At 45.1% G+C, this 27543-nt stretch overlaps 2 protein-coding genes across 2 annotated transcripts in view; one reads left to right on the top strand and one right to left on the bottom strand.

Annotated features, from left to right (window-relative positions):
* The window catches only part of MMP19 (matrix metallopeptidase 19), a 33926-nt gene extending 15941 nt beyond the window's left edge, over positions 1 to 17985 (top strand). Inside the window, exons 5-9 of the mRNA XM_069230709.1 lie at positions 657 to 902; positions 3451 to 3576; positions 5979 to 6143; positions 9187 to 9314; positions 16954 to 17985. Of these exons, the coding sequence (XP_069086810.1) occupies positions 657 to 902; positions 3451 to 3576; positions 5979 to 6143; positions 9187 to 9314; positions 16954 to 17184 (896 nt within the window). The 3' untranslated portion in view covers positions 17185 to 17985. The remainder of the gene's footprint in view (positions 1 to 656; positions 903 to 3450; positions 3577 to 5978; positions 6144 to 9186; positions 9315 to 16953) is intronic.
* Positions 17986 to 25842: 7857 nt separating this feature from the next.
* LOC138292249 (transmembrane protein 198-like) overlaps positions 25843 to 27543 on the bottom strand; it is a 93925-nt gene continuing 92224 nt past the window's right edge. Inside the window, exon 5 of the mRNA XM_069230710.1 lies at positions 25843 to 27375. Coding sequence (XP_069086811.1) covers positions 27226 to 27375 — 150 coding nt within the window. The 3' untranslated portion in view covers positions 25843 to 27225. The remainder of the gene's footprint in view (positions 27376 to 27543) is intronic.

A 27543-nucleotide genomic window follows, 5' to 3' on the forward strand; every position in this document is an offset into this window, starting at 1 on the left:
CATTATACTGTGCCAAACTGCACCACCATAGGGATGCTACACAATACTGTGCCAAAATACAGAACAATATTAGTCCATCAATTGTGCATTATACCATACAAACCACTGTGCGCTCCATGGCAGATAGCGCTATAATGTGCTAAACCCACAGCATTACCAGTGAATACTGTACCTTGAAGTACCACATCCTCTTCTATATCATATGAATACTGTACTAGACTGTGTCACACTCTGCATTACATATGGACACTGCACAGCACGGTAGAGCCTCAAACCCTGTAACATTATCTTAGCAATATTGTGCTACACTGTTACCATAGGCATACTTCGTACTTATGTGCCAAACCCACAGCAGTGCTCTCAGTATACTGTGCCAAACTCTCGGCATTAATATACGTGTACTGCATGGTGTGTAAAACCCACAGCATTACTATAGCTATACTGCATTACATTGTGCCAGGCTTGGAGCATATCCATAGGTATACTGTGAAAACGGCACCACCGCCCTGAATACCGCAATATAGTGCACTAAACTCTGAATTACTACACGATTGCTGCACTACAGAACTACCATAGCCTCCTTCGAGAGTTCGTGTCACCCATGAATTCCTCATTGGCCACCGCCCTTGTGACCTCTGTTTCTTCCCTGGCTGCAGGTAAGGTGCTGGCCCACGCGGATATCCCAGAGGAAGGGACGGTGCACTTTGATGAAGACGAGTACTGGACTGAAGGGACCTACAACGGGGTGAACCTCCGCATCATTGCGGCCCATGAGCTAGGTCATGCACTGGGGCTTGGCCACTCACGGTACTCCACCGCCCTGATGGCACCGGTCTACAGCGGCTACAAACCTAACTTCCGGCTCCATTTCGATGACATCAGTGGTATTCAAGCCCTCTACGGTGAGTGTGGCATCGAATGCAGTGACCCTCCGTCCACTATATTACACATCTATTGATTAAAATAAACCCAACCACTGTATTGTCAGAAAAGTTAGGGCTCCCAAACAAAGGTATGGAATAAAGAGAGCTTTCACTCAGTGCCCTCTTTATGACAGCAGTCAAAGCGCACTAAAAGAGTTTGGAAACTAGGGCCCATATTTATACTTCTTTTGCGCAGCATCAGCGTCATTTTTTTATGCAAAAGCGGCGCAAACCTGCAAAATATAGGGGCATATTTATACCACATTTGTGCCGAATTTGTGTCATTTTTTTAATGCAAATTCGGCGCAAACCTAACTCCAAATTTATACTTTGGCGCTAGACCTGTCTAGTGCCAACGTTTTGGAGTTAAAGCCATTTTTTGCTTGCAGGTGTCAATGAGATGCAAGGTAGGCGTTCCCGTGCAACAAATGATGATATGGCCTTAGAGCCATATTTATCCCCGCATGCTAAAATCACGCACAGGGGCTTAAATAATGGTGCTAAGCTTGCTTAGTGCCACTATTTAACACCTGGGTCAGGGCAGGCGTTAGGGGACCTGTGGGCCATTTTCCATGGTCAGAGACCATGGAATGGGCCCACAGGTGCCCTTCCCTAGTGACAGGGACACCCCCACCCACATCAAAGGGACACCACAGGATGGTGGGGACCATATCCCAGGTACGTAAGGTAAGTATTTTGTTTTTTAAATGCCATTGGAGGGCCTAAGTTGGGCCCCCCTACATGGCACTGGGCCCAGTGGCCATGTCCAGGGGACCTATGTCCACTGGGCATGGCCATTGGGATGGTGGGAATGACTCCTGTCTTTACTAAGACAGGAGTCATGTCCATGGGGGTTTTACATAAAGAAATTACGCTAGTCTGGTTAGAGGCATTTTTATGCCTCTGACCATACTAGAGTCATCCTTTGACGCACAACCTCCTGTTCCCCCTATGCGTTAGCACAGTTTTGCATGAAAAAGAATGCATCTGGGCCTAAGTTGCATCATTCAGCAAATTTGGTGGCAGTGGTATTTAAATTGTTTGTCATTTTACATGCATTACTATTGTCTGATGGTCAAATGTTTCACCCACTTAGTACCAGTTTAACACCCACTCAGTATGCAAAAGGTAGTCAGTTAACATTTACAAAGAGTTTACCATTGCATGACCCTGCATGTCGTGCTTTTGTGGTAACATTTGATATGTGAGCTTGAAGCAATTTTTTTTGTTGAAATCTGCAAAATATGCAGCAGATGTTGATTATGTGACAAGTATGGTAAATGCATAATTATGTGGGAAATTCCACCTCTGCAGAACTGCACAGTTCAATCTGTTTTGAACATGTCAGAGTGAAATATTGGGATCCACTCTTTTTCATGATTCTATTTTAATTCAAATGTACCTACCTGTGGAGTGGAACTTGTGCTCACTTAGAAATAAATAGCAGTCTTGTTTAAATATTTCAAAGGCTGGTTTGTTATCTGTATGTTTTGCACAATTTAGCACTAAAAAGTTTAGCACCGGCCTGCACCATTTCTGTGCACCAGCCGAGCACCATATTTATGGAAAGGTGCAAGCCGGTGCAAAGGGTAGGCCAGTGGCAAAAAAAATGATTTTAGTCACGTTGGGCTGGCAGTATGGAAGAAGGGGTTTTTGCACCAAAAAATGACGTTAGGCAGGTTATAGTAAAAAAAAAAAATGACTAACCTGCCTAGAGTCATTTTCTGATGCAAAACCATCCATACCAATTGACTCCTGTCTTTCAAAAGACAGGAGTCATGCCCACCACCCCAATGGCCACCACAAGGGACCAGGATTCCCTGGGCATGACCAATGTACCTAGTGCCATGTAGGGGGCCCATTTCAGGGCCCCCAATGGCACTTTAAAAATTAAAATAAAATACTTACCTGGGACGGGGTCCCCCATCCTCCGCTGTCCCTCTGGTGTGGGTGGGGGTGTCCCTGGGGCCTGGGGAGGGTATCTTTGGGTTTATTGCATGGTGTTCTACCATGGAAATAGAGACAGAGGTCCTCTAACGCCTGCCGTGATCCAGGCGTTAAAAAATGGGGCAAAGCAAGCTTTGGACCATTTTTTTACCCCTCCTCCCTCCCGTGCACCATCTTTGCATGGGAGTATAAATATGGCGTTAAGGCCATAGTCATTTTTTGCACGGGAACACCTACCGTGCATCTCATTAAGGCAAGATAGGTTTCCACTTCCAAAAAATTACTTTAACTCCATAAATTTGGTGCTAGACGGGTCTAGCACCAAAGTATAAATATTGAGTTCGTTTTGCACCGAATTAGAGTAAAGAAAAATGATGCTAATTCGGTGCAAACAGAGTATAAATATGTCCCCCAGTGTTTTGTAAAGAGCTCCCATTTTCTCGGCTGTTCACAAAATGTCCCAAAAGCCTCAGATCAGTTGCTTTTAAGCATAGGGGTAGGGTGGTTATATGTGTGTTTTCTCCTGGTAGGCTATCTCCGAGTTCTTTTAATTATGTTGATTTTTTCTCTGCATGTACAGGCAAAAAGACAACCCCCCGAGAAGAAGAGGAAGCCATTCCAACTCCACAAACCACGCCGCCGAAGCCCCTGCCAACCAGTGCAAGGCCAGACCCCTGCAAGGATGACCTGGATGCAATCATATTGGGTAAGAGGCCCTGCTGCTCAGGAGAAACTTGCCACTCAGATTGGTTGGCATTCTGGGTGACTGTTTAGATTTATGTGCCAAAGAATGGGCTTCTGTTTTTTTAACACCTTCCATGGTAGCACTGAACCTCGGTTATGAATGTAGATCTATGTGGAAAGCTGCCATGCACCACAATCCACTATTGTTTTCTGCAGCTGGTAGAGTGCGGGCAGGACAAAAAGTCCTAAAAAAAAAAAAAAAAATAGTGGAGGGAATACCAAAGTTAGGCGGTGTGCAAGTGACATCATGACACATGACATCACAGTGTGTGGCAATCCCATGTGGCATCACAGGAAGTGGCACCACAACCCATGACCTCATAGGAACTGACATCTCAATAAGTGACATCAGATCTTAATACCTCACACATATGTTTAGCAAGTCTATCATGAGTACATTTGAGCGCATTACAATATTTAACAAATGAGATTTTGCATCAGGGTTGTGCCAAAAAAGTGACACAACCCCAATGCACAATCTGGGTATCAGCGTAAAACTCTGCCACAAAGAAACTGGCAACAAGGGGAAACATGGCAGTAAATCTATTCTGTTTAATTGATTGCAAAGTCTGCATTTTAAAATATCTTATGGGGTTAATGTAGCTGCTGCATAGATCTCTGTGTGCCAACTAAATCTTAGGGAATATTAATAATAGTAAGAAAACTCTGGAGGTTAATATATTTGCTGGAGAGATTTGTGTTTTTTCTAGTCCCAGTTTTGAGTCAATGCAGCATATAGGGCTAATTTGTCTCCTGCAAAGCACATCATGTAACACACAGATAACAGATTTTTATTATATGTGAATGGTTAAGTGGGTTGCAGCTTTTAACACACATATTCTTTTGTTACTTGCAGTTCATAAATTGTAACCCTAATAAACCACAGTGAGCTATGAATGACATGTGGTTCCTACAGCTTGTAACCCTCACTGTCTTATGTAACACACCTGTAACATTGATTTACACATAGATAATTTACTGTCAATGTATAATGTGTACGTGTGATATAAAGCTCTCTGACACTCTGCACTGGGATGAGTAATGCTATAAAGGAAATAAACAAAATAGTGATATTTAAATTATTTGTGTAAATACTAGAACAGACCAATACACCTGACATTATTACAGTGTATGCATAGCTCTCATAAACAGGGACTGAACAAAGGCAAAGGCATGCCTCTCTTGGGTACATGTGAAGTCATAAGGTGTGTGCCTATGTTTCCCCTCCAATGCATTTAGATGTGAGGCTTCTGATAGCTCCAAACCAACAAAAGGAGGCCTGATGGCCCCTTAATTTTGGCCTTTGTTATGGACCCAACTGCAATCTTATAAACCCCCTGCCATCTGCAGCCTGCACATTGTTACCTTGAATGAAAGCGGACAACCTGTAGACGCTGTTGTATGTGTCCCGGGTGTTCGAAAATTACAGAGGAACAAGCTTAGCATATTTCTGTGGGGCCAATAGTCTTGGCAGGGTACACGGCGTCCACCCTGTGAAAATAGTGGGTAGACGACATCTACCCGGGTTTACCCTCGACTTGTGCCCTGGGTATAGGTTAGGCTTGCACCATTTTCCATTGCTCCCTGCTTCCATTGATGAAGCAATGACAATGCGGAGTATGGCTCCGGCTGAGGTCGTGGAGGAAGCAGACTAACTCTGGTGCAACCGTGACATCTAGTGGACACCTAGAGTACGTTATTGATTGAGGTCACAATGGGAACAAAATGACGCTAGTGCTGAAGTGTAACGAGTGAGTCTATATGATAGCAGTGGTTCTTAACCTTTGGACTTCTGAGAACCCCCAATTTTACATTTTGCTTCTTTATTTAGGTACACTTTATTCATCTGTTAATATAATTTAACTTTCTAAACAGTCCCAGACCCCCTGAGTAGGTGTTGCGGACCTCTAGAGGTCCTTGGCCACAGGTTAAGAACCACTAGAGTGTAGCATTGGCTGAAGTCTAAACAGGAGCAAGCAGACACGAGTGCAACAGTGCCTTCCAGAGGCCAATGGGAGCATTATTTTGGCTAAAGCCTTGCTAGTAGTTTGTAATATGCTTGCAGACATGATTGTGTGTTTTGTTGTGTGTGAATATGGGTTGTGGGGTTTTCCTTTGGCCCAGTGGTGTAACAAAATTTCAGAGGGCCCCCTCCCCGGACTCACTCAGGATACTGTTCTGAGGGGGGACCCCTGGAGCTTGGAGGCCCGCCGGCTCCACAGGGGCTGCATGGGCCGTTGTTATGTCACTGCTGTAACCTTGACTCTGCACGTAATTGCTCCCCAAGAATGGAAGTCATGTGACTGTTACTGTCGTTCTGCCTTCATTTCTCTTTCAATCCGGCATGTTAAATTCTCCTCACAGGGCCTTACGATAAGACATATGCTTTTAAGGGTGACTATGTCTGGACTGTCACTGACTACGGAGTGAACCCACTCATGAGAATCCAAAGCTTGTGGAAAGGACTCCCTGGAAACCTGGATGCTGCTGTGCACTCTCCGCGCACCAAGAAAACCTACTTCTTCAAAGGTAAGAGTCGAGGACTGAGATAATATGCAGTGGGAAGGCTTATGAGATATCGATGGGACGGGGAGTGATGGGGCTGCTGCAATATCCATGGACTGGTCATGTGGGATAGCAACATATGAAATGAGTAGAAAGGGATTCATGTGAGTCAATTTTTATGTGCGGAGTCTCTGCAGTCATAAAATTACTGTTAGTAAACTTAAACTCATAGTTTGTGAATACCAAAAAAAGAGTACGCATACACAAAAGTGTAAATTTATCTTTGTGAATCAGGGCCTGAGTGACCACAATTTAAAGCCTCTGCCTAGGATGTGCAGCCAAGCATTCTGTTTTAGTTGGTGGGTCACCTTGCCTTACAACTGTGACCTGAAGGGCTGAAGGGCTGTGCATTTGTAGTGTAAATATATTTTTTTTAAAAGTAATGCAGCCACTGGAAGGAAGGTTTTCCGTGACTTGGAATGGGGATGGCACCTTAGAACAAGAGTAGGAGAGTCAGGGGTGGGGGTGACTTTCTCCTTCTTTACCAAACTTCAATATTTTTTACTGTGCAGTGGCATACAGCACCACAAAGTCCCACAATGTAGCATTTTGTTCCCAAATGAGCAATACATTATTATGCTGTGGCATTATGTACCACCACTGACGTGTCCCCTAGTCCTTCTCCTTTACGGTACCCATTTGTTGACCCTCAGTTCTCCATTGAACTCCCCTCCACTTGTACAGATATTCATTGCATTGTACGTAAGTTTAGCCTACAGAAGTGGAATACCTACTGTGATATACTGCACCACAGTGTGCCACAAAGGGATATACAACACTATATGGATTTTTATAGTGACATACTGCTCATTGGTGCACCTACTGTACTACACTAGAAGACTACAGAGACCAGCATGCCAAGAGGAGGCACATAGGTCTGTCTAGTAAAGAACAAGTACCTGAGTGATGACAGAGTATGCTGCCATAAAATGTTGCTCTTTAAATAATAAGTTTTTGAACTCATGGTCAGCACCAACATTCAGCTTGTATTTGCACAGAATCGATTATAGGAGTAGCGTAGCAAGCACCACAAACCTAAAAAGTAATGCACTTCACCTTTGCTGAAGGTTACCAATGAAAATGAAATGTACATACAGAAGTTGTCCAGAAATTTCTGTGCAGCATTTAGACTGTAAAAATTAAGGTTTGCACAATGACTGTGTGGTATACAGCTCCCTTTCTTGCTTGAAGAGTATTGCACTGTGGAAAAATGATAAGAACACTATAGAGACCAGAAAGCCTAGGGCATCTGACAGGTGCCCTAAGTAAGGGACAAGTGCTGGAATGCAAAGGGAGTGTGCTGCCATAACTATTTTGTACTGTACTACATTTCATCATGTCGTGCAGTGCTGTGAAACTTGGAGGCATATTTATACTCTTTTTGTGCCGAACTTGAGTCATTTTTCTGGCGCAAATTCGGTGCAAACTCAACTCCATATTTATATTTTGACCTTAGGAGTTTGCACCAGTTTTTGGATGAGTGAACCTACCTTGCATCAATGAGATGCAAGGTCGGCGTTCCCATCCAAAAAATGATGCTATCCCCATAGCTCCATACTTATCCCCCATGTTAAAATGACGCACGGGTGGGAGGCGGGGCTACATAATGGTGCCAATCATGCTTAGCACCATTATTTAACACCTGGGTCAGACCAGGCGTTAGGGGACCTGTGGAGCCATTTTCTTGGTCAGACACCATGGAATGGGTCCACAGGTGCCCTCCCCAAGCCCAAGGAACACCCCCACTCCCACCAGAGGGACACCGGAGGATGGGGGACCCCATCCCAGGTAAGTCCTGGTAATAATTTTTAATAAAAAAATTTTTTGCCCTCGAGGGCCCTAACTTGGGGCCCCCTGCATGGCACAGGGTGCAGTGGCCATGCCCGGTGAACACTTGTCCCCTGTGCTGGCCATTGGGGTGGTGGGCATGACTCCTGTCTTTCCTAAGACAGTAGTCATGTTCTTGGTGGTTGTGCACCAGGAAATGGCGCTAGTCTGATTAGAGGCATTTTTTTGCCTCTAACCAGGCTAGCGTCACTTTTTGAGGCACAACCTCCTTCTTCCCTACCGCCACCCCAACCCAGCGTTGTTTTTCAGGACGATAGCCGGGCCTTACTGCCGGCTTGCACCATTCTATTGATATGACCCTCAGCATGCATCTGAGAATGACGCAAGCTGGTGGTAACGTTTTTGAGGCAAAACTGCGTTAGTGCAGTTTTGTATCAAAAACTATAAATATGGGCCTTGGTCCTTTTGCGTGCCATACTCCACCATAGTATTACAATCTCTGATGTATAAATAAATATTGTGCCACACCACAACTTGTGATACCAAACAGAAGGTATAATGTCAGGCAGTGCCCCACTAGCTGTAAAGAAAGGACAAGAATCTGTGCTCCTTTCCCTCTCATACCCGAAGAGGCGCGGTCCATCAAAAACAGCCGTCCCTGAGAAGCCCCTTCCATAAAGGACCTCTTTCCCAAAGTCCCCTTTGTCTGAAAGGCCTCTTGCCCTATGATGCCTCTTTCACAGAGAGTCCCCGTTCTTCAAAAGGCCCTTTCCATGCAGCCTTTATCCTTAACATGCAGATATCTTGTATCCCAGTGAGGGGGCTCTCTTCTCCTGACCCTCATACTGTGAGGCTTCTTACTCAAACCTTTCTTTTCTCCCCACACAGCCCAACCTTATTCTGTCCAGTGTAGTGACATGCTGACAAACCAGATATGTTGAAGAAGGTGTTTAATTTCTGAGGTAGATCGCCCATGACACTCTGCAACCGGCCAGCTGAGATCCCAGCAGCGAATGAATCTAACTGCTGCAGGAGTCCATGCTTACCGCTTGCCGGGCACAAGAACACATGTCAATTACAAACATGTTTGAAACACACTTTACACCGCTCTATAGTACGTGTCATAACCTATTTACAAAACACTGTGGCGTGCAACACCACGCTACACTTGCCACACCAAGTCTTGGCCCCTTACCATCTGCCTGTATTTTATCTGTAGGTGACAAAGTCTGGAGATACACGGATTTCAAACTGAACTACGGATACCCAAAACTGTTGGCACGAGTGCCCCCCAGCATCGATGCAGCGCTCTACTGGGAGGGCAACCAGAAGATCTTCCTCTTCAAGGTGAGCTGTGATTGTGGCATTATTCCTTGCTAAAACATGTAGCTGGCGAGATAGCTCAGGGGGTTAGTGCATGTGCTGAAGAAGTATGTTTGCAAAATGCAGATTCCAATCCAGATGCTCCATCGGACACCGCCTTGGAAAGCGATGGCACATAGCAATATATAGGCACTGATGTCAGTTCTATTTTCTGTGCCTGTTGACGTGGATTTGCAGCTTTGCCCCCAAACTTTTCATCACTTCAGTGGCTCCAAAAAATAGATACTGTGGTAGTGTGCATTTCTGAAATGCCCCCCTCAAAATCTTCAGGCTTTAAACCATGCCACACCTGCTGAAAACAGATGTCAGTTATGAATCCACATTTTCACTGCCTTTGCTGTTTAGGTTTCAAGCATGACTTGAAGGTTGCCGTCAGTGCTCCTTGATGCACCCTCAGGCAATGAGGGAGTGGGAAACAAAACGTTGTCACTGAGCACAGAAAGCAAGGACCGTCATGCTTGAAGCCAGTGGCCAGTTCCTGATCCAGGTCTGTAGCTCAAGACTAGGTCCTGGTTCAAGTCGCCATCCTCAGGTAAGTCCGAGATAAACCTGAAGGACAGACAGTCGCTACCCTCAGGTAAGTCCAAGATAAACCTGAAGGACAGACAGTAGCTACCCTCAGGTAAGTCCGAGATGAAGCTGAATGATAGACCTCAATGCAAATACAAAAAATTAACCCAAAATTCACCACTCTCTACTGCTTTTGCTCCAGGGAGCACCCATTCCACATCAGAAGCCAATGCTCCCTGAATTTTTCAGCCATTTTTGATTCCACAGCAGGTAGAAGCCTTCAAGGAGATGACACTGCAGCTTTTTCAGGCAATTCCAGGTCCCCTGGAGCACCTATAGGCCCCATGGGCCCGCAGGCCCTTAGTTGAACTTCCACAGCCAAGGGTCAACCCAGAACCAGCTGACACCAATATGGTCATGCCCGTCCTCTTGCTGTTGGCAAGTCAGGCATCGACAAACCTTTGTTGAAGCCACATAGGTTTCAGGCAGATCACCCATTGGCCTTCAGGCACCGGTCCATGATCTGACCCCAAAATTGGATTCCAGAGGCGAGTTTGGCTACCTGCTCCACATTCTGAATACGGTAAGGAGGCAGATGGTGTGCTCGCCCCTTACTACACCGATAGCGGCCTACGCTGAGATTTAAAAAATCTCTCCTGAGACCGCTATGAACTTGCCATTTGGCCCCCCTGTTGATGGGAGTGCCTCTTTCATGGTGGTAGTTCAGAATTATGGAGGTTTTAGAGTTGCAGTTGCCTACTGTGGAAACAACACAGACATGTTGCAGCCTGGACCTTCAACTTTCAAACCATTGCTGCCCTACACCAAAGACCTGATGAGCCTTGTTCCAGCTTTGCTCAGTGCTAATAGTGAGTCGACTTATTGCTAGACACCATGGGCCTGCCACAGGGGACCTGGCCTTCCTGACAAAACATGAAGCACCTGAAAGCCTAGTTGTACAGATGTTTGACAGTAAGGTAAACCCTAATTCCTTTCCCACTGCTCTACCTGACAGAGAAGCAAATGCATTAATGGACCAAGAAGGGGCTTCTCTGCCAATCTGCCTCTGCGGCACCTTAATGTTTTTGGCTTCTGGGGCGGTACACTCATTGGATATGTACCAAGCAAGATCTTGCCTATTTTAGCAGAGGAGTTAAGAGTCTTGTTCGCTCAGGCAGTCTGTGAGGGACTGGATCAACCAAGTACATTTTAAGTGCTAGTCTGGACACCACCAACCATTGGCTGTGCTTTTGGCACCAATGTGGTGGTCCAGCACCATGCCTGGATGGACACTTTGGGTGCTTTCCGGTGAAATGCAGGTGCCCCTGATAGATATCCCTTTTGATGGCTCCAGGCTATTCAGAGAGAAGGTGGACTCTGCCTTGGAAGAATTCAAATATATCCAATCTACAACTTGCTCCTTCGGTCTGGTGCCTCCAGTCCACCAATTTCACCAGCAGTCGCAGAAATTCCAGGGCTAAGTAAGGGACATTGCCATTTACTAGAGGCAGCCCTTGCAACCTATTCAACAAGGTGCTGAACCTTTTTTCTTGGATCCAAGGAACTGATTTTTGGTAGAGGCTGTGGCCATAAGCTTGAGGGGAAGTACTCTTCCTTGTTGCCCACTGTGACCACCACCACATCACTCTGATTCTACCTCTTTTGGTCACTACTGGCCAAAAGGAGGCAGGATTTTTTGTCTGTCTGGCTAGTAGACAATTACCTCAGACTGGTGATTCTTGAAGGTTGTTCAAAATGGCTACACACTCCTTTTTCAGTTTACTCCCCCTCCTGTTCCTCCTGTTTTGGCTCAGACTCCGGTGGATCATGCCACCCTTCTCTCACAAGAAGTACAGGCACTGCTTGCCAAGAGGGCAACAGAGAGAGTCTCTGAGGTGGAGACACACATTATGCTATTCCAGGTATTTCATGGTGCCCCTGAAGGATCCTGTCCTGAGACATATGATAGACCTTTGGTTTCATAATACCTTCCTTTTGAAAGAAACATTCCAAATGCAGGCTCAGGCCTAGGTCTTATCTTCTACAGAACAAGGGAGCAGGGGGGGGTTGGATGGTGTCCTTGGATTTGCAATATGCGTTCTTTAATGTTCCTGTCCTGCTGTTCTACATGCATTTCCTCCAAATACTTCCAATTCACTGTTTTTCCCTTTGTTCTCCTTTCTGGAGTTCATGAGTTTGATGGCGGTGGTCATGACTCATATTCGCAGAGTTCACATATTCTTGTCCCTCCACAGCTGGCATTTCAAGGTGAGCTTGTCACACTCAGTCATAGACCACCCACAGTCTACAATCTCAACACTATTTTCCTTTGGATTCTCCGCCAACATGCTGAAATTTCACATTCAGCCACCACAGAGGATTCCCTTTAGAGGGGCTTTTCTAGATATGGTGGCTTTCAAAGCCTTTCTGTCCCTTCAGGCTATCATCCAGATATTTTAGCCTCATTCATGGTTCACAGCCGGACAGTTCTAAGGATTTTTGATCTGCTGGCGTCAGGCATCCTGCCAGTGCCCCATCCCCATTGGTAAATGTGGGCTCTGTAATGGAATTTTCATCTTTAAAGGGCTCAGCACTGGGATGGTCTGATTTTGAAAAGGTGATCCAGGACCTTCAGTGGTAGATGGAGGATGCCAACCTGACTTGTGACATACTGTTCTCTCTGCCCCTTGGCTCGTGGTGGTTATGGCTGCATCATCTCTGATCTGGGGAGCCCACTTGGATAAGGTGGAGATAACAGGCCTCTGGTCCGTGATGGCATGCCATTGGTCTGGACCACAAGGCTTCATGCCTTCCACCAAGATGACATTGTTCAGTTGCTGACAGACAATAAACGTGGGGTCACATGTGCTGTGCCAAGAGACACCAAGTCTGTGGCGCTGGATAAACCTTCAGAGGTTTCCTGGACTGTCAACCACCTGGCAGGTTCCCTGAATGCCAGGGCAAACAAGGTCAGTAGATGTCAGCACCTGAACACAAGTGATGCCTGCACATAGAGGGTTGTGTCTATTTTATAAATCAGTGGCCCTAGTGTCACTCCATTTGCATCCACAACCTAGATTGAGCAGATTGGGCTTTGACCTGCCTGCGGAGATTGATGATGTCATTTTAACCTTTTGTGGCTCATCCACAAACTCAGTCTAATTTTGTCACTGGGCAAAGTTTGTGGCCTAATCTGAGGACTGTCTAGTTGATTTGATTTTTGTTTTTGGCTTGGCAAAGATTTGCTGTAGGCACCATTAAAGGTTCGTTAACATTCCTTTCCCCATCTGTGATGCATTTCTGAAAGGTTTCATGCTGTACTTTTTCTTATACAGCAATTGTACCTTAACTTGTTTCTTACTTTCTTAATGTACACGCCTTTAGAAACCATGCACAGTTTTACTTTAAGGTTGCTAAAAACCTTAAGGCCATTTCCCCATTGCAGTCACTTCTGTGCATCACGTCAGTGAACTGTAGGCATTGAGTGCAGCCTCCTTATTCTACTTCCTTTCCCAACCACTTGAGACTTTAGCATCCTTTCTTCCAAAAGTGATGGTACCCTACCATGCAGTTCAGTCTTTCACACTCCCTGCTTTCTTCTCTCCACGGGTTGGATACCAAGAGAGTCCTGGACATCTATATCAATTGGACTAAGGAACACCAGGTGGACTACCTATTCTTTGTTGGATTCTCCGGTGCAAAAACAGTAAGGGCAGTTCAGAAACGGACTCTTTCAAGATTGATAATCGTCTGTATTAAGATGTGTTATGCCTAGGCCAAGTGAGAGCCTTCTAAGGTTATTCGGTCTCATGCCACCAAAGACAAAGCCGCCAGTACAGCTTTAGCTAGGGATATTCTGGTGCTGGACATCAGCCAGGATGCTACCTCAGCATCCATCCACACCTTCACCAGGCAGTACTCTCAGATCCATTATGGGGAAAAGGTAATTTTGCACTCTTAGTTCTGCAGGTCTTCTTGCTATAAAGTCCGCTCCTTGGACCTACCATATTTGTGGAGTGTGGGTTAATTCTGCTTAGATATCAATTCAAGAGGTGACGAATCTGTGGTCAGAAGTATCCAGCAGAAGAAAAAGTTGTTTACCTCCTGTAACACTCATTCTGGTGGATGCCCCATTTAACCACAGATTCACAATTGTCCTCCCTCCTCCCCTTTTTGTGAGGCGGACTTAGGTCATAAAGTCCAACTTCCGATACCAGCACAGTGTACAACTACCATTTTGACAGTTGCTCTGCATCTGAGGGTGCAGAAGTTGCCTTTTTTAAACTGACATCAATAAACAGTGGTGGCTCAGCGTCATGACTCCCAGAAGTAGGACAAGTCCACTATGGAATCCGAAGGCACCTCTTGCCAGCATTCAGGAGCTATTGCAGAAAAGGTGAATTCAAAAGGTGAGAAATCTGTGGTTAGATATAGTATCCACCAGAAAATATTATCGAAGGTAAGTAACTTGTTCATTTACTACGGTGTGGGATTGAACAAGCCCAGGAAAGTCTTAGGAGAGGTTAAAGGAAAGCAGCTTGTGTGCAGATATTAGCAATGGAGATCTGATAATATCATCCAGAGTGTTCTGGTGGAGACGTCTGTACAAAACTGCAGATGACAGACGCGAAGCTTGACATGCCACACTCGTGCCTACAAGTAATGGCGCAAACAGATAGTACATTTGGGCCCGTGTGTTCAGGTTGAGGACAATTGGATTCCGACAGAGTAACATATGTTTCCAAAAACAACAAAACAGCATGTCTGTGGCAGTAGATGCCCTATAAAAAAAATATTATTTCGGGCCACAAAGGCAAGTGGCCTGGGGCATTCAGAGTTAGATAGGGCAGTCCTTTTGCGCTTGGTGTTTTCCTGTTTTGATCTTGTGCACATATGAATAAGCACAGGATTGTCTATGGAGAGAATCAAAAAATGATACGTGAGCACAAATTTGCAGTAGGTTGTGCTCTGAGGGGCAAATTTAAGAAAAGTGGGGACGCACACAGTGCAGTGCCACTTGTCTTGCACCCTTTAGCACCTCCCTAACATCACTATGTGTGCGCCATATTTAAAATATGTCGCACCATGGCGCAGGGTAGGGGCCAATAGCGGCATTTTTATTGACGCTATTGATGTACTCTGCAGGAGTAGTGCCAAAATATTGGCGCTACTCCTGCAGAGTACATAGGGGCCCATTGTATTCAATGGCATGTGCCCTTTTAATGCCTGCTCTGAGCAGGCGTTACAAGTGCCGAAAATAATGATGCAAGGAAAACTGTTAGATTTCCTTGAGACATTTTTTCAACCCCCCACGAACGGGGGAAAGCCCCCTTTGCATACATAATGCCTGATGCAGGCATAATGTAGCGCAAAGGGTCACAAAGAGGCGTATATAATGCATGCATTGCGCCACTTTGTAAATTAGGCACAGTGTTTTTGGCCTTCTAACGCCACATTAGCATAAACAATTATGGTAATGTGGCATTAGAATGACGCTAGGGTCTCTTAAATATACCCCTGAATACCTAGGGTGCCTTGGGAAGTTTAGCCTGTAGGTCACTGCATCCAAACCCAGCCTTCCACCTCTCAAAGGTCGATCAGCGAGTATCACTGGACTTGGAGGATGGCTGTTATTTACAGGCCAAAAAACTGCCAGCATGTGGGGCAGGCGCCTTATATGAAAGTCTGCATTATTTTCAGGGACACACATAGGTCGAATGGTCAGTCCTCCTCAGATCAGTCCACATGGGCAGATTTGCTCATGCCTGAAGTGTCCTAGAAGTCGATCAGTCAAAGCATTGCCCGTACAAGTGCTCCAACACAGTACACATAAACCTCTAGGGTCCCAGGGCAGCTATACACTGGCTCTTGGACAAGGTCTCCGGGGGCGATTACCTGGATGCTCTTGTGGTTCGTGTTCCCAGGTCCAGCAGTGTCACAGTGGGAGACAGTGAGAACTCAGAGGTCCAGGTGAGGACTTCCAGCCGATGCATTACACAGAGGCAAGCAATGCCAACCGCAGGCGGGAAGAGCCCTTGATGCCGCCTGCTCCCCCTGCCCTTGGGTCATGCACGGTGTGAGAGTACCGGGCAACCCAAGTTCCCGAGGCTCAGCATCTCTGTTTCAGAAACAAAGTGTAAACGCTGCTTCTTTCTTCTGTGTAAATTATGTTTTTGTTATGTTCATATAGTTTGTACCAGAAAACCAGCTGGTCGGAACATATTCACGAAACTTCAATGTCACATGGCCTGGCTAGAGCAGAGATCACAGGGAGCACAGGCAGGCGTCGGCGAGGCTCTGGCAGCACGACTGGGAGAGCAGGCGGGTGGAAAACACTGCGAGGGACTCCTCAAGCACAACAGGAGCAAGCCTCGGGAAGTCTGTGCAGAAAGGGGTTGCGGAATGGGATGATACTTTCGGGAGAGGAGATCGAGATGCAGAAGGCCCAAGAAATAGAAGCTCATTGGAGCAAGCAATAGGGCAGTAGGTTAGACCGAAGGCAGGAATAATCAGACAGGGCCCAGGATGGGAGTTAACTGTGGAAATGGGACAGCTGGGAATACTGAGGACATGGTGCCACAGTCTCCCAAGGGGTGTGAGAATGAATGTGCTTGGATAGAGTAGACAGATTTCAGGGCTAGTGCGTCATTCCACGAGATAGAAGCTTCCAAGGTGACGGCCAGTCTGCTATACTATGTGGCGAGGTATCTTAGGACGCAGCTTATGAACGCATCAAGATGTCTTGGAGGGTGGCAAGGTTGTTTCATGGAAGGATGGGGAACTAACAAAGAGAATAAAACAGAGTAGCACTGCCAGGAACAGTGTGTTTTTGAAGAGAAAAAAGTGTATTTTAGAAAAGAAGAAACAAGAGTCAGCAGAAGTGAGGAACAGAGGAGAGGGTCATACAGTGGGATGCAGTGTTGCACTAGATGGAAAAATTCCCAGAGAGTTAGAGGAAGACAGTAAAAATTACCTCCGAGAATATTTCTGGAGGACAGACTGACAGAGTCCATAGAGTGTGGGTGGAGGAGGATGTTTGAGATGAAATGTCACGTTTTTCTGGTAGCTTCACTGAGATGACTCCATCTTTCAGGGTGACGGTTACTGGCAGTGGGACGAGCTGGCATGGACAGACTTCACGTCGTACCCCAAGAAAATCTCCAGCCTCTTCACCGGGATTCCTCCAAATCTGGATGCTGCCCTGACCTGGAAGAACAACAAGGTGTATTTCTTCAAGGGTGACAAGTACTGGCGGGTGAACCGGCAGCTGCGGACAGACAGGGGATACCCGCTCAGCAAGGCCGAGCGCTGGATGCAGTGCTAGTGTTCTGGTATTTGCTTTCAAGAGAATCGACAGAAGACTGGGACATCAATCCCACTTCTGTCACCATTGAAGGTACTTGCACTCCGCCGCTGCTAGTGCTAAAGGAACTCATATCCCACCGCTGCTATCAATATGTGCAGTCAAAAATGTCCGTGTTTGGCTCCAACTACTCTTCTTTCCCGGTCTTCAATTAATATTTCACCCCTACAAATCCCACCGTCCATTATACAGTGTTGTACCCTGCTGAGGTTGCAGAAAAATGACTACAATGGTGGGCGGGGCATACTGGCAAACAAACTACCCCTCTAATGCTGCATTCACATGTTTTCATGGCGTTTGAGGAACATGGGTATGTCCTTCAGGTGGTCACCAGGCAAGATGACCAGTAGCGTAAGCGGTATCTATTTAAGGGAGGGTAACATTCAATAACAATATAATTGTATTTGTTTCACAGTTAATACTATGATTTCTATGGTGCTGGGGACCAGTTTAAACCCACAAAGTTGTCACACGCTCAGGTGTAAGATAAGTTTTCTGAGGAAACAGTGCCACCTGCAGGCAGATGGTAAAATTACATACATCAATGGAATTGCTTTCGAGGTTATGAGAGCACAGCTCATGCGGGACCATCCAACGTGAAACATTATTTTGCAACTCTTGGTTTGCAGTTTGTTTCTGTTGTAGATTCACATGCTGTGCATACTCCTGTTGCTGAGTGTCAAGCTCGGAAATTGCAAGTTATTTATGTCCTCTTCCAAGAGAGAATTTCGAAAGTTACAATAAACACAATATGACACTGTTCACTGGTGTGGGGCTTGTTATTATGCACACTAACAATCTCCTAAATGTTAACCTTGCATTTGGATTTCTCATCTGCATCCTCTAGACCACACTTGAGTAAGGGCCTTGTTTCAGTAGAATCAACCTATGTTCAGCTAGATGCATATGAGACAGTAGTAACTTGAGGTTTCATATCAAATGAAGGTAGGTTTGTAGGAGGTCGAGAGGGTAAGGAGAGGGTAAATGACAAGTAAGGAACTTCAGGTGGAAGGTTTCCTGGGGGGGTCAAAGGACAGGAGAGTTGGTACATAATAGTGAGGCCTCCTCCAGCCTTCTCTCTTACCTCAAAGCCTGTGTAAACCAGGACATTAGGGGTGTGCGTGCATGAACCATGTTCCAGTGATGAACACTAGGGCCCATATTTATACTTTTTTTGCGCCGCATTGTGATGCAAAATCTGCGCAAACTTACAAAATACAATTGTATTTTGTAAGTCTGCGCAGATTTTGCATCACAAAGCGGCGCAAAAAAGTATAAATATGGGCCTAGGTGTATACTTGGGGGCATATTTATACTCTGTTTGCGCCGAATGTGCGTCAACATTTTTGACGCACAATCGGCGCAAACCCTGCCCCATATTTATACTTTGACGTCCGACCCCGCGGGCGTCAAAATTCCACCATGTGCGTCATTTTTTGGAAGGGGGAACCAGCCTTGCGTTAATTATATGCAAGGTAGGCGTTCCCTTCCAAAAAATGACTTTAAGGCCTGTGCCCCTTATTTATACTCTGACATCATTTTGACGCACAGGTGGGGGCAGGCCTTAAAAAACGGCGCACAGCCTGATGGGCGCCGTTTTTTAATGCCTGGGTCAGGCCAGGCGTTTAGGGACCTGTGGGCTCGGAAGGAGCCCAGAGGTGCCCTCCCCTGCCCCCAGGGACACCCCCTGCCACCCTTGCCCACCCCAGGAGGACACCCAAGGATGGAGGGACCCATCCCAGGGAAGGAAAGGTAAGTTAAGTTTGGGTAAGTATTTTTTTCCGATTTTTTTTGTGGCATAGGGGGGCCTGATTTGGGCCCCCCTACATGCCACTATGCCCAATGACCATGCCCAGGGGACATAAGTCCCCTGGGCATGGCCATTGGGCAAGGGGGCATGACTCCTGTCTTTCCTAAGACAGGAGTCATGTCAATGGAGGTTGGGCGTAAAAAAAAATGGCGCAAAACCGGTTTGAGGCCTGAATTTTGCCTCAGACCTGACTTGCACCGTTTTTTGATGCACAACCCCCATTTTCCCATACGCCGGCGCTGCCTGGTGTGAGGCACACCAGTCCGCAGCGCCGGCTAACGTCATTCCATTAATAAGGCGCCTGCACGGCGCGTTGGAATGGCGTTAGCCAGCGGTAAAAATTTTGACGCACAACTGCGTTGGCGCAGTTGTGCGTCAAAAAGTATAAATATGGGCCCAGGTGTGTTGCGGTCAGTAGAAGTGCACACGTGTGCGCACAGATGAGCAAGTGGTGTAGTGTATTTTTAGTGAGAGGCTAGAAGTGTCATCTGTACGTGGTTGATGTTAGATGTGCAGGTGTAATGTGTATTTGTAAGGATATTAAGTGGTGTGGAAACAGGCACATCATGGTAGCTTTGTATTTGTTCCCTAAGTGCAAAGCACACTCTAGGGCTTCTTGGCACTCAATACGTTTTTTTTTTCCTGGAGAACAGCTTGGAAATAATAATGTAGCATTTTCTCCTGCGCAGCCTATAATCATGGAATCTTTCCTTTCACATGGCTAAAAATTAACGTTAAAAATATGTGCCATTTCAAATGGACACTGTACCGACAAGGAGGGCTAGGGCCAAATTTCTTATGAGTGAGTGTGATTTGTGTAAACAATAAAATAGAAGAATACAAAAGAAACAGGACAAGATTCAGTAGGACTCACCTCTAAACAATATGGACCACAACAAAATCCAATGTTAACAGATTATTTTGAAGACGGTAAACGAGAACCATGCAATGCCCAGAATCTGACTGATCTGGGATCACATCATTAGTAGTAAAGCACTACACAAATGCAGATAACCTAGATTTTGGGTCTGTGCAGTGTGGGTAGTGCCTTATTCACAATATGAAAGTTGAGCCTGGATGCATAAACCCCAACATATCTCAAGGTTCTTTGAACCTGGAATTTCCAATTTTTTAAATCTTGAAGTGTTCCCACGTAATGTTTAAGTGTGTGATGATCATTTCACTTTCTAAAGGCCCAGCGTTGTTATTTGTTGGCGTTGGAGCTGGTTCCGGAAGCGCTTCCTAGTTTATGGGATGTGCTAGGTTAACTGCGCTGCAGTCTCTCAGACTGTAAAACGGCTGCACACTGAAGTTCCGTGCTGGGCGCGTGCTGGTACTAAGAGTAACCTTTTTAAGATAACAATAAATTTTTATAACTGAACTCTAGCAGACATGCACACTGAATGAACTTAATCTGATAAAATATTTTATTTTGTTAACAAACAAAACACGTGAAGGATAGCTCAGTTTCCCAGTACAACTGGGCGGAGGCAACTTCCATTGCTCCGATAGGAATAATAACATGTAACACTGCTTAGTACCAGCTGCCAGACCTCCTCCACTCCATGCGAGGGAAGAGAGGTAGGTTAGGGTGTCAGGAATACACACTGGTCGTTGCTCAGCTATAGCACCTAGGGGAATGGGGCGGCGAGGGCCATTCCGGAAAGCCATCAACACCTCAGAGAAAACTTCCAGACTTAGACAAATTAGGTGTGGACGGCATCACTGGCGTCGTAGGTCCCACTGGAGTCTCACTTATTCCCAGGTTACTGGACTCACATACCTCATTATACTCTCATGCATTCCCAATCACACCCACTTGCACTTAAATGGAGTTTCACTCACTGTCACTGGCCTCACATGCACAAGTTACTCATGCCCCATGGCTAGACTCAGACACATTAATGGAGTCTCATTCCCAGGTTACCAGCCTCAAGCAATTCAGGGGATTCTCACCCCGTTCTCTATGGGGCACTTTTCTGAGGTCACAAACGCAGCTGACTCCTCCATCGCCAGCATGCCAAGGCACCCCCTCCAAATGCCTGGCACCCTTACCCCCATAGCGTCTTTCTAAATGGAATATAGGAAGTAGCTGAACCTACTTGGTTGTCCATGAGATAACATCCACTTCAGATTTTCTGCCTTGACAAAAGCTTATTTAAGGTCCAACGTCCTCCCAATGTGTGCTAAGGATATACCCACAGCCGCAGAAAGGGTGGAGGGGGTCATAGGCCTTTAGTCTTCTCTGCCCAACTTTGGGGTGTTAAAGTGTTCTCTGAAGGCTGCCATCACCGAATCTATTCCCACCTACACCATTCTCATTCTACCTTAATACCGATATTGAAACATTTAAGGATCCCTGGATATATGTCTTGCCTCACCCCTCTTACCTACGGGCTACCATAATTCAATTCACAGCCAGCAGTAAGGAAATTTTAGTTTTGTTGATTCACACCTTTCTGCCTAGTGTTTGGGCTTGGAAAAGCATCTTGTTTTTCTTAATCAACGTTTTAGACCTGGCAGTATCACTCTTGATGGCACTGGATGCCCATAGTGGCCCACAATGTATCCACTTTCTACCTGTTGTATCTTCACTCACAGTTTGTGAGTTGTACGGTTCAAGAAAACATGATAATTTACTGTGGAGACAGGAACACAGACATTAAGGGGCATATTTAAGAGCCCCTAGCTCCACCTTAGCCCCACCATAGCGTAATTTTTTTGACGCTATGGTGGCACTAAAGTGGATTTTTCCGCACGCCATATTTACGAAGTGTCACAATGCATGCATTGTGCCACGTTGTAAACCCCTGCGCCACATTATGCCTGAGCCAGGCATAATGTCTGCAAGGGGACGCTTTCGGTGCTAGGAGGCCAGCAAAAATGGTGCAGTGAAATTTAACAGATTACACTGCACCATTTTTTGCATAATTTTTAATGCCTGTTCAGAGCAGGCGTTTAAATGACACTCACATAGAAACCGATGGACCTCCTTGCACTTTGCTACACTAGCATCAACATTTTTGATGCTAGTGTAGCAAAGCGCCACAATTGTGTAAAAAATGTTGACACTATTGTGCTAACGACCGACATGGTGCGCTGTACCATAAATATGCCACAACCATGGTGTCGTTAGGTGCCGGAAAAGGGGATGGGGGAGGGGTGCACAGATAAAGTGGGGCAAAATTATTGTTAGTAAGTAACTTTTCCCTTTTGCAATATGAACCTATATAGATTTGCATACAATGTATGTATTACAAATCAGTGCTCATACCTTTTCCCAGTGGATGAGAAGAGCTACTGAAAGCAAACAAATTATTTAAGATCCTAGCCTTTTGGGATGCCTGAGTAATTACACAGTAGTTCATACTAATGTGTTGGCTGGCTTCTATGTTGGCACCGGATAGATGTCTGTGAATAAAAATTATGAAGGAATTCCAAGGAGGCTGCTTAGTTCCTTTTGGAATGTGCCCTCAGCTTAATTTACAAAGTGCTGTACGCAGATGAGTAACATAAGTAAAGACACTGCACGAACCAACTTACGCTGTATTTCTTACGACAGATTTCATTGAAGCTTGTGGAGCATGTGACAAAAGTACTTGGTCAAGCCTCCTTATGAGTTTTGTCTTGTTATAGATAACAGCATGTATGACATCCAAATACATAAGGCTCTTTCTATCGCTGGTTCTGAATCCATAATCAAAAGATAGTAACTCAATGGTCTGATTAATGTGGAAAAAAAAAGATACAACCTTAGCATGAACTCTGGGTGAAGATGCAACACTGTTCGATCTCTGTGTAACTGCAGATACGGATGCCATATTGCGAGTGTCTGACTCTAGCTAACGCTACGTAGTGTACTGGCAACTAAAAAATACTTTTGGGAAAAACAGGAGGCTGGCAAGACAGCTAAAGCGGTCTTTAGACCAGACATAAAAAAGGAACCTTTACTTTAAGATGTTCGAGCAAATATGTAGGCATTAGCTTAAAGACAGGTTTCACTAGGAGGGTCAACACTGTTTTTAAATCTAACGTTGTTGGTATATGTTCACACTTTTGAATCCTTCCACATTAGTTTCATGATTGACACCCCAACAGCCGAGAGCTGTTTGTTTTAGGATAGGGTGATAGAGTTGACATTCTACTAAGTGAGGTAAATACTGAAGTTTATATGACAATAAAGGAGGAAAGGTTTCCAAATGTTTCCCTTGACTGCACATGGAAAATAATGTCCACTTTTAAAGCTTCAGGCATCAATCTATCAAATTCATTGACCCTAAGATCTAGATGTCTAACTGCCGTGGTGTGTGGTGAGAAGACTGGGCAGAGATCGCAGCTTACTGGGCAGAACTGCAGGCATGTTAATCAGGTGTTAATACCACAGCTGTCTTCCACTTAATAGGTGTTCAGAGTATTAGAATGGTATTAACCGGTCAGGATTTCTTGCCTACCTGTTTGATTGGTGAACATATTGGGTAGGGTATATAAGCAAAGGCCTTAAATCATCTGTTCCACATTACATTGCCACATGATCCATTCTGTGGCCACCTAGAAACATAGCCTGGATTCTTTGTGCTTTTATGTGAGGCTGACCAATTGTGTGAAATAGTGTTGCAACACAAAGACCCTGATTAGGCTGGTCCGTGTTTTACAACCGCTGCCCAAACCCTTTGTATACAGGGGTCTGGTTTCCAAGTTGGGAGGTATATACCACAAACAGTAATTAACTGGAGCTTTAAATACATCCCCCTTCGTTAAATTGCTTCAGGTCCAAACTTCTGAAATTTAATAAGGAAAAACAGCACAGTATGTACTGTAACAAGCTGATTTTGGTAGGTTGCTAAGAAAAATCTGCACGTTGCTCTCCAGAAACTCTGAATAGTTGCTATTTATCACACTCAATACATTCCAAACTCCAAGGCAACTACTCCCCCAACCATATCACAGTCATTGAGATAAGGGGCCACATGTACTATTGCTGCATTTTGCGACTTCCTAATTGTGACCTTTTGCACCTCACAATTAGGAAGTTGCAAAATGCGATGCACAACAGTGTATCAGACACTGTTTGCAATTCCCAAATGGGTCTCACAGGACCTGTCTCATCAATAGTCAGGAGGCAGGTCATACTTTGCGACCCATTACAAATGCCCTGCACTCAGAAAGATGGGGACCTGCAGACCACCAGGTCTGATTGCTTTTTCTCTAAAGGAATTTTTTTTAAATGCAGCTCGTTTTCCTTAAAGAATTTGAATGTTGGAGCCCACATTCACAAAGGGGAAGGGGTCCCAGGGGAAAGGGTCCCTTTGCGACACCTTCCCGTTTGCGAATGGTTTACCACCTTCTTCACGGAGTCATTAAAAGATTAATGTTTTGCGACTACATTCCAGTTTCAAAACATTCATACATGCCAGAGACTCGCTATTAGGAAGGGACCCTCTTAACATGCCCTGTCCCAATAACAACTCGCAAACCCTATTTTGTGATTTGGTAACTGGTTACTGAATCGCAAAATAGGGTTGTTACATGGCAAAAGGCTATTTACCTGTTGTAAACGGCCCAATTCGCCATTTGCAACCGAAAAAAAACTTTTGTACATGTGGCCCCTAGTTTCTAGTGACGAGTGTTCCCGGCACCTTGCAATGAGATTGTGTTTCCCTGTCACATACCGGGCTACCAAGTGTTCGCTCTTCACAGGCAAGTGTCAAATGTTCTCTTTGCCAGGACTGGGTTACTGACTTCATTGTTACCTGGTTATTAAAATGTGGCTTTGAGGCTATATATTTTGTACTTCTACTCCTTGTAAACCAATATAGTGTGGGCTGAGGTACAGAATTAACTTCAAAGGCCTATATTTTTTGGTGTGATGCAGTACACTCTCCGTTCAGTCTTGTGCCTGGGCATTTCTTTGGGAACAAAAGATTCTGGAAGGTGACGGGTAAGTTTTAAAGGGATAGGATTAGCAAACTTAAGCAAAAAAGTTAAAGCTAGGCAATAGTTTTACAAAAGTGTGGAGGTCTCATTCATAAATTAAATTATGTTTTATATATATATATATATATATATATATGCAAAAAACAAAGGAGAACTCTGGGAAGTTCCCAATTTTAGGTGGAGAGCTGCTCTAGTAAGGAGCACCCTGCAACACCAGCGACACTCTAAATTTGCTCACCTCAAATGTCTGCTTATCTAGCAAAGTTTTTAAGCATAGGATTAGCACAGTGCTAGCCTCACCGAGCTAGACTCTAACCCTGAAAGGGCCTTGGTTCGACTTATACTGGGTGCTCCCTTGTGTCTGGACAAAGCTATACCCCTCTGAAGAGCTCAAATGAGAGCGAAACACGTGTCAGGGGTTGCTTTACTCATTCCAGGTTGGCTTGGATGGTATTTGACCAGTCCAAAGCTGTAATACTGTGCCTGGAGTGGTAAATGGCTTTTGTCATTTTACAGCTCGACGAGGATGACACTATGTCAATCCTATGCTTAAAGATTTTGCTGTACAAATGGCAAAAGACTTTGTCACTATCTAGCTCGGCGAGGATAGCACTGTGCTAATCCTATGCTTAAAAACTTTGCTAGATAAGCAGACATTTGAGGTGAGCAAATTTAGAGTGTCGCTGGTGTTGCAGGGTGCTCCTTACTAGAGCAGCTCTCCACCTAAAATTGGGAACTTCCCAGAGTTCTCCTTTGTTTTTTGCATAATTTATGCATCAATCTAACCCTGAAAGGGCCTTGGTTTGATATATATATATATATATATATATATATATATATATATATATATATATATATATATATATATATATATATATATATATATAAAAAAATAATGACAAAATGGAGAAGGGTAAAAGTACTAAATCGTAAAAGGATAAATTATGCACGTCGTATGTGGGTGGAACCCCCATAAAATACGTAAATATAGTAGTTAAGATTTAACATATTATTTAAAAACGTACTTAGGAAAGCGCGTGTAGACGCAGCAAAACTGTCATCTCCCTTCAACAAAAAAAAGAGGAAAATCCGAGAAAATAATGCCCTAACATAGATGAAGCATGAATCAAGAATACAGGACAGTAACGGCAATCTCATCAAGATGAGTAAACCGAAATTAACTTAAATGTAATTAATGCACCTAATGTTGCCACATGAAACCTTGATTTTCTCTTCGGGTTTTCAAAGCTCGAGGTTTTGAAGCAGTTCACAAATTACACAGAGTGTGTCTAGTCCCACAGACATTTACTATGACACTGCAGGATTACCATAACCAGCCTAGAAGATCCTTAGAGAAACACAAACAAAATATTGCCTACAACTTGTGTACACCCATAACCGATATTTAGGTTCAGAAAAGGTGCACAGACTAATGACAGTGGTTTTTCTTCCCCTTTTCTTTAGCTAATCCCAATTCACTGGAGAGTTTTCTGTGTTGCAACCCCAGTAGTCTACGTGCTTCTGAACTTAATGGCAAAAGATGCAATCTGAAGATGGTGCTGTGTTACCAGGCACTGTGTGCTTCAGGTCAGCGTCAGGAGCTGTATTCACTCTGACGACAGTGAGAAAATAGCCTTCCAAAAACTTGTATTTAAAAACAGAAGATGCTTTTCTGAGCCCAGCCACAGTGTGTAAATCTAGACTTGGTTCACGCCACAAAATAGCTCATACTCACACTGCAGATTATGACCTTGTACACTTGGGCTACTTTGCCATGCTCCCTTTAAATCGACCAAAGTTCATCAATACTTCACCCATCCATCCATACCCTGAACAAAATCCATGAGTCTACAATGCATAATTAAGGCACAGGTGAAGTGGTAGTGGTCAGGTGATTCCTCCTCCTCCTCCTCTTTACTGGTAAAGGCTGTCATGGACTCCCAAAATATTACAGCAGCCTGGAGCAGCTGGTGCGACAGCCATTGACAACGCCTTCTGTGAGCCCTGTGGTTGGGTCTGTTCAACGTAGGGCGGGTGCGGGTTCCTCACGCTACACACGTGGTGGCAGGCGGGGGTCAGGCACCATTTCCATTCAACACACCCCAGCACCAAGAGGGCAGTGCACCAGCAGCAAGGGATACATGCGTTCTTCTCCCTCGCCACAAGTGAGGCTGAGGTTAGGGCAAGGTCCTGTTCCGCTCTACTAGACCAGCGACAAGGATGTGACAGCAACCTGGGTCCTCAAATCTCCTGCTTCCTCACACTTGCACCACAGGTGTGGTGGCAGTCAGGGGCACAGTGGATCCACACTCGTAGTCCATGTCCACCAGAGTTTGCATGTGCGTGCTAAGGCTGCTCAAGGAAGTACCAGTCCCCGTCTGTCGATCTCGCAGACTCTGGAGGTAGCTCTAGAAAAAGAAGCAAAGAAAAATAGGCACTTTAAAAAGAGGGGAAATTCAAAATACTGTGACTTAAAACAAGGTAGCCCCTACAAAGCAGTCCTTTAACTCCAGCTTTTCATGTTTCCCTTGGCTATCTCCCTGTTCATCACTATCCTGGGTCTCCTTCCTTCTGTA

Source organism: Pleurodeles waltl, chromosome 4_2, assembly GCF_031143425.1.
Source record: "Pleurodeles waltl isolate 20211129_DDA chromosome 4_2, aPleWal1.hap1.20221129, whole genome shotgun sequence".
Lineage (NCBI taxonomy): Eukaryota > Metazoa > Chordata > Amphibia > Caudata > Salamandridae > Pleurodeles > Pleurodeles waltl.